At 42.0% G+C, this 7,398-nt stretch overlaps 1 protein-coding gene across 1 annotated transcript; it reads right to left on the minus strand.

The window, feature by feature from the left end:
* Positions 1–6,510: 6,510 nt before the first annotated feature.
* LOC133250072 (small ribosomal subunit protein eS27-like) lies at positions 6,511–6,844 on the minus strand. The gene has a single exon (XM_061421220.1). It carries the CDS (start codon positions 6,787–6,789, stop codon positions 6,535–6,537), a length of 255 nt encoding a protein of 84 aa, XP_061277204.1. The 5' UTR covers positions 6,790–6,844; the 3' UTR covers positions 6,511–6,534.
* Between the last annotated feature and the right edge of the window lie 554 nt (positions 6,845–7,398).

A 7,398-nucleotide genomic window follows, 5' to 3' on the forward strand; every position in this document is an offset into this window, starting at 1 on the left:
TGTTTCTGATTGCTCTAGTTCCCAGCAGTAAACTGACCATCTTCTTTCTTTCAACATAATGGCATCTGTTTATTTTAGCTTCTCCTTATTCTTGACTTCTCCTACTTATAGGCTTGTACTAGTTACCTTTTGTCGATCTTTGTCTTTCAGTTTTTGCTTTTGCTACCATTTGAACACCTCCCAAAGAAAGATGATATTCATCAGACTAATTAATTGCAATTATTCCCAATTGAGTTTTCCTGATAGATCAACTTATAGGTTCATTTTTTTCTCACTAGACTACTGATTTGTTTTAAAATGATATTAAAGGATATAGATCAACAGCCAGATGAAGAGATATATAGGGCAAGGTCCCGAACAAAAGAGCATCTGTCCTCGAGGAGCTTCGGGCCCAGCACGGTGGCCTGAGGAACCCGTGTAGAAACCAGTTCTCCCACATGGAAACTCCAAAAAAGGGCCTCAACTCATAGGTTATTGACTTTTCTTGGATCTGATACCTGCCTTTGTTTGTGACAATGAATAAGGTGTCAGGGTCCTTTCATACAAGAGAATTGTATGCAGAAGTAAAACTCTAGAAAAGGATAACAGGGAAGAACTTAGAAGGCGCTGTGGGCAAACAGGTATCCTAAAGCTTAGCTTGTTCAATATTACCACTAATTAAAGATAGGGTAAATAAACCAAATATTGCTCTCAGAATATAAATATATCCTTTCCCTTTGAGGCTTCCATGGTGGCTCAGATGGTAAAGTGTCTGCCTGCAATGTGGGAGACCCAGGTTCAATCCCTGAGTCAGGAAGATCCCCTGGAGAAGGAAATGGCAACCCACTCCAGTACCCTTGCCTGGAAAATCCCATGGACAGAGGAGCCTGGTAGGCTACAGTCCATGGGGTCGCAAAGAGTTGGACACAACTGAGCGACTTCACTTTCCTTTCACTTTTGAGGATAAAACCCCATCCTGACCCATTCAGACATTGTTTGGTTCCATGACCTTTTTGATACAATGACCAGAGTCCAGATTTGTACATTTGCCATAGTCTGGGTTATCAGGTCTTAAGTAAGACCTTAAGCAACATGGTAGCCTGTGACTACAAAATGAGATTATACTTTCTAGTGGAAGTGAAAGTCGCTCAGTTGTGTCTGACTCTTTGCGACCCCATGGACTATACAGTCCATGAAATTCTCCAGAATACTAGAGTGGGTAGCCGTTCCCTTCTCCAGGGGATCTTCCCAACCCAGGGATCAAACTCAGGTCTCCCGCACTGAAGGTGGATTCTTTACCAGCTGAGCCATCAGGGAAGCCCTTACACTTTCTCTTTATCTCTAAATATTATTATGACACAAGCTTCCAAGTGGCCCTCTGAAAAGATCCCCAACAGTTCTGATGATGACTTGTTATCTCAACACTATTTTATATGTATTCATTTGTCCAGATTCCACTAGCTTGTAGATGCAAATAAAGTCATGTTAAGAGAAATAACCAACTAGTAATCAACTGACATCATCACCTACATGATGCAGGACTTCAGTCTCCTTTTGAAACCTCACTTTCTTGAAGTGTTTTAGGCATCTTCACTAGGTGTCTCACATATGCTCACAAACCCACCCCACCAGGTACCACATTCACTTGCTGGAACCTGGAGCTCTTCGACCAAAAACATGTTTCCCTGGCAGGATTTGGCCCTGCTCTGCTGGCGTGGTAATTCCTGCCGGGTTTCACTGGTGTTCAGGAATGCCTCTGAATCACATGATGAGCACTATAGGTACCAAGTTCCCTGCAGACACTGCGATGGTTCCACAGGCATCTCAGCTTCTGCTTCACTCCAGCATGCATGGCAGTTCTTGCTCTGCCTGGCAGTGTCTCTGACCAAGCACCACCCAAAGGCACTAAAGAAAAATGCTTCTCCCCTGTCTCTTCTCATTGGGGGAATCCAAACCAGCAGTATCCGGGTCTTAACAGATTTCGGTGAAACAGCACTTTCAATTTTTACTTGGGATCTCTTCTCCCGAGGTCCCAGACGCCCACTCAGGAGACTTGTAAATGAGAATGGGCTTAATGATAGCCACCAGGCTGCCAAGATCACTATTCTCTTAAAACTCAAGTCCATTGTTTCTGACTTGACTTTCTTCAAAGTGATTTCTCCCAAGAGGCAACTTTGTCCTCATCCAAATGGTTCCATGTGGGCCCACCTTACCAGTTTGCCAGACACTTCTGCTCTTGCCTGAAATTCACCTAATTACAACTTTCTCCCCCAATTCTATCTGCCAGATTAAAATGAAATCTTCAAGTAACTGTGCATAAATAAGTATTCTCTTCCCACCTCTAAAAGAAAACCAAAGCAGCTCTATAGACATTAGCAAGTGCTAACACAGTGACAGAAAATACTGTAGAGATGAGAAAAACAAACCCACTTCATGTCAGAGCCAACTGCTTAGGCTAATACATGTAATTAATTATAGACTTGCCAGCTTTCAGCAACTTTGCAGAAATTATTGCCTAAATAATAAATCATTGAAATCCAGAATTTCAGAATCATTAAGAAAGCTGTCAGTAATTCATGGGACTGAAGAACAAAGAAAATAAAGACTTGAATCTATCTTGCTAACCTATTTTAGCTTTGCTTAGAGCAAATTTTTATGTAAATTAAACAGAATTAAATAAAGAAAATAAAATGTAATTTTGAGCTAGTTTTGTTGAGAAATGTCAAAAGCATTCATTACAGATTCAAGAACAATTTACCATAAACTCAAAAGTTAATTACAAATCTAATTATAATAAATCACTAATACAATTGATTAAACTATTTCATCTTGAGTTTAAACATTTTTCTATTTCAATAGCACTTGTTGGGTTTGTTTATTTGGGGTTTCTTTTGGCTGTGCTGGGTTTTAGTTGCAGCATGCAGGATCTAGTTCCTTGATCAGGAATTAAACCTGGGCCCCCTGCATTGGGAATGTGGAGTCTTAACCTCTAAACCACCAGGGAAGTTCCACTGGTTGATTGTTTGGTTTTTAATGTCTATACCATTCCCAGAAGACCATTTTCCTTTTTTCCATAGTATGCACTCCAAATAGTATGATAAATGAAGGAGCAAATGAATGATTGTTATGTATAAAAGAAGGACTATTTCCCTCAAATATTCTGGGTTGCCTTCTTGCAGCATCATGTCAAAGCGACTAGGACCCACACCAGAGCCAAACAGTCTGGATTCTGGTTCTGACTCTGCATCTGTTACCAGGGTGAACCTGGAAATGCACTTAACATCTCTGTGCCTCAGTTTCCTCATTTGAAAATGGGAATAATAATAGTGCCCATCTCATAGAATGTGAGGAGAAGGGAATGGCAACCCACTCCAGTACTCTTGCCTGGAAAATCCCATGGACGGAGGAGCCTGGTAGGCTGCAGTCCATGGGGTCTCACAGAGTCGGACACGACTTAAGTGACGTTAGCAGTCGGACACGACTTCGCTTTCACTTTCACTTTTCACTTTCATGCGTTGGAGAAGGAAATGGCAACCCACTCCAGTATTCTTGCCTGGAGAATCCCAGGGATGGCGGACCCTGGTGGGCTGCTGTCTCTGGGGTCGCACAGAGTCGGACACGACTGAAGTGACTTTAGCAGCAGCAGCATAGAATGTGATGAGGATTAGATGCAATTTCATGTGTAAAGTCCTTGGAACAATGTGTGACACATGATAAAGCATAATTCATTTCCATCATTATTCCTCTAACTTACATATCAATACTCCATTTTAAGTAAAAAAGAAACTAAAGAAATTTGAAATTTGAAAAACTATAACTAATTTTAGATAAAGTGACGACTAAACCCTAAGAACTTTGCGGGGACTTCCACCGTGGTCCAGTGGTTAAGACTCCATGCTTCAGTGTAAAAGGCACAGGTTCAATCCCTGGTCAGGAAACTAAGATCCCACATGCCACATTGCATGGCCAAAAAAAATAAAATAGTTTTTCAGGTTATAAAATGTCATGCTTGCTGAAGAGGAAAAAGATACCCAGGAGATGTGCCCATGAAGTAAGAGAATTCAGAGGTTTAGGGGGAAATCCTGGTGCAAGAGATAATACTTATGGCAAACCAAAAGCAGAGGTGAGAGGTCCCAAATCACAAGGGGCCTAAAGAAAACCAAAACAAATATTGCCAGTAGACATACCACAGGTCTGGTCACCATGTGCATATGACCTTAAAAGATTTCAGCTCAATCTTTGAGGAATTTCTTACCTAAGGAATGATTTCTTCTATTTCATATATGACCAGTGTTTACAGATACCTATAATCAGTCACATCCTTGAGACCCACCTCTGATTTGTTCCACAGATGGGTTTCACCATGATATGCAAATTAAAACTCAGACTAACACAGTCCCATCTCCAGCTCATCTTATGTACGTGTTTTTCTGCTCCTCCCTGAGCATCGTGCCTGAAAAAGCAGGTACTTGCTCAGCTGGCAACTACCCACATAGTTGGGTCAATGCAGGAGACACGGATTCAATCGATGGGTCAGGAAGATCCCCTGGAGTAAGAAATGGCAACCCACTCCGATATTCTTGCCTGGAAAATCGCATCAATAGAGGAACCTAGCAGGCCGCAGTCCATGGGGTCACAAAGAGACATGACTGAGCACATACTCATGCACACAGTACTTTGCCCATCTTCTTAAGTTCTGTTGTTGCTATTGTGTTTAGCTATGGCTCTTCTTAGCTAAATTCTTTGATTTTTTTGGCAATAAATTGTATATAACATGTTCATGTAATTTTTAAAAAAATCTTTTCCAGATTTTTGGTTACATTCCCTTTCTCATTTCTAATATAGGTATTTGTTGTTTCTCTCTTTTGTTATAATTTAAGGTCATCGGCTGAGAGTGCTTGAGATACCCATCTACCCAACAGGAATGGTCTTGTCAATAAAGCCTCTCCACTGGCCATGATTCTCCCTCTCTTGTACAGAGCTTGCACGGGTACTGCCTGAATTTGTGTCTCTGATTCTTCTCATTCAGCACTTCAATAACTGATCAGACCCCTGCTCTCTGACACATTTTTTCTTTAGATATGTTAAAGACTTCCCTAGTGGTTCAGTGGTAAAGAATCTGCCTGCAATGCAAGAGACCTGGGTTCAATTCCTGAGTTGGGAAGATCCCCTGGAGAAGGGAATGGCAACCCATTCCAGTATTCCTGCCTGGATCATCCCATGGACAGAGGAGCCTGGTGAGCTACAGTCTGTGCAGTCGCAAAGAGTTGGACACAACTGAGTAACTAACAAACACATTGTCCACTTGGGTTGATCTGGAAGCCACTCTATTTAAGGTGACTTTACCTATTATTGGTTTTTGCTTTTGGTATGAAAAATAACGTTTATTTTCTGATTTTAAAAATAATACAAGCAGGTTACAAAGCAATTAAATACTCCAGAACAGCTTAAAGAATGTAAAATTGACCAGAGGAACCAGTAACCAGTTAAAGCCATTGTTGACATTTTGGTAAACATCCTTCCAGATCACCCTCAATTAAAATGAAAAAAGTATATTATACATGCCTTTTTATAACCTACTTTTTTACTCTACAATATACTGCTGCTGCTGCTAAGTCACTTCAGTCGTGTCCGACTCTGTGCGACCCCATAGACGGCAGCCCATCAGGCTCCACCATCCCTGGGATTCTCCAGGCAAGAACACTGGATCGGGTTGCCATTTCCTTCTCCAATGCATGAAAGTGAAAAGTCAAAGTGAGGTCGCTTAGTCGTTCCCGACTCTTAGCAACCCCATGGACTGGAGCCTACCAGGCTCCTCCATCCATGGGATTTTCCAGGCAAGAGGACTGGAGTGGGGTGCCATTGCCTTCTCCTCCAATATACTATAGACATTTTTCCTTGTCAGTAATTATAAATGTTTGTCATCATTTTCAGTTCAGTTCCGTCATTCAGTTATGTCTGACTCTTTGTGACCCCATGGACTGCAACACACCAGGCTTCTCTGTCCATCACCAACTCCCAGAGCCAGTGGTCATCATTTTAGCAGATGTATATTGTTACCTTGTATGAATGTCCCACAATTTATTGTGTTTAATTTTACCCCCTTTGGTCACGCTGCATATCTTGCAGGATCTTAGTTCCTCTTCTAGGGATCGAATCTGGGCCACATCAAAGAAAGTACCAAGTCCTACCACTGGTTTGCCAGGGAATTCCCTATTTGTTTAAAATTTTAAGGTTAAAATATCAGAGGAACATCTTACTTTGAAATTTCTTGAAAGTTACTTCACCACCACTTCCCTAGAGCAAATGCTCACTTTTCTTTGTTTACCATGGGCTGGTTCTCTGCTAAGACCTATATGCATGAACTTAATTCATTCTTCTTAGAAAAGCAGAGACTTGAGGGAAAACCCAGTTCATCAACTGTTTTCCAGCTGACAAGGTACCATAGACTTTCCACAAAAAGGTAGTTTTTTTCCCACTTGTTTTTTTCTTTGTTTTTGTATCCAAAATGTGTTTATTGGGATGGTTTCCCATTCATCCTGATACAGGGTACTTTTAGTGCTGCTTCCATCTGAGGGAGCATCCATCTGTAAGCCTTGCTTTTCCTCCTGTAGGCTGACAGAGGACGGTAGAGCAGCCAACACACAAAACTACTGTTTGTGCGTGGCTAAAGACAGTGGTGATTTTATAGCATCCTGGGCATTTTACATCCATGAAATCGGAATTGGGGCTCTGCACCAGGCGCTTCTTCTTGTGTTTCCTCTTTTCCTCTTCTGGAGAGGGATGAAGAAGATCCTTTGCGAGAGGCATGTTCTCATGAGGAGGTCATCACCGCTGGAAAGGCACTTGTTTTGAAAGTGCTCTTGAAGGCATCATTGCTTTTTTGGCTGAATCTTCACTTTCACTTCAACTAGCTTTTATTGTGCTCTTTCCAACACTGATTTGAGATCCAGTTTCTTCACTGATAAAATAAAGTAGATGGATGAGTTGTTTCTAGGACTTTTTTTTTCTAGCTCTGACATATTTGATTCTGACGGAGAAGGCAATGGCACCCCACTCCAGTACTCTTGCCTGGAAAATCCCATGGACGGAGGAGCCTGGTAGGCTTCAGTCCATGGGGTTGCTGAGGGTCAGACCCGACTGAACGACTTCCCTTTCACTTTTCACTTTCATGCATTGGGGAAGGAAATGGCAACCCACTCCAGTGTTCTTGCCTGGAGAATCCCAGGGACGGGGGAGCCTGGTGGGCTGCCGTCTCTGGGGTCGCACAGAGTAGGATACGACTGAAGCAACTTAGCAGCAGCAGCAGCAGCAGCAGAAGACAGTGTGATGGGTGGGCTTGTGCATTTTCAGTGGAAGGCATAAGACAAAATGACTGAAAACTTTCCCTTACCATCAAAATGTTTATATCAGAGAGGA

This window comes from Bos javanicus, chromosome 6 (genome assembly GCF_032452875.1).
Source record: "Bos javanicus breed banteng chromosome 6, ARS-OSU_banteng_1.0, whole genome shotgun sequence".
In the NCBI taxonomy this organism is placed as follows: domain Eukaryota; kingdom Metazoa; phylum Chordata; class Mammalia; order Artiodactyla; family Bovidae; genus Bos; species Bos javanicus.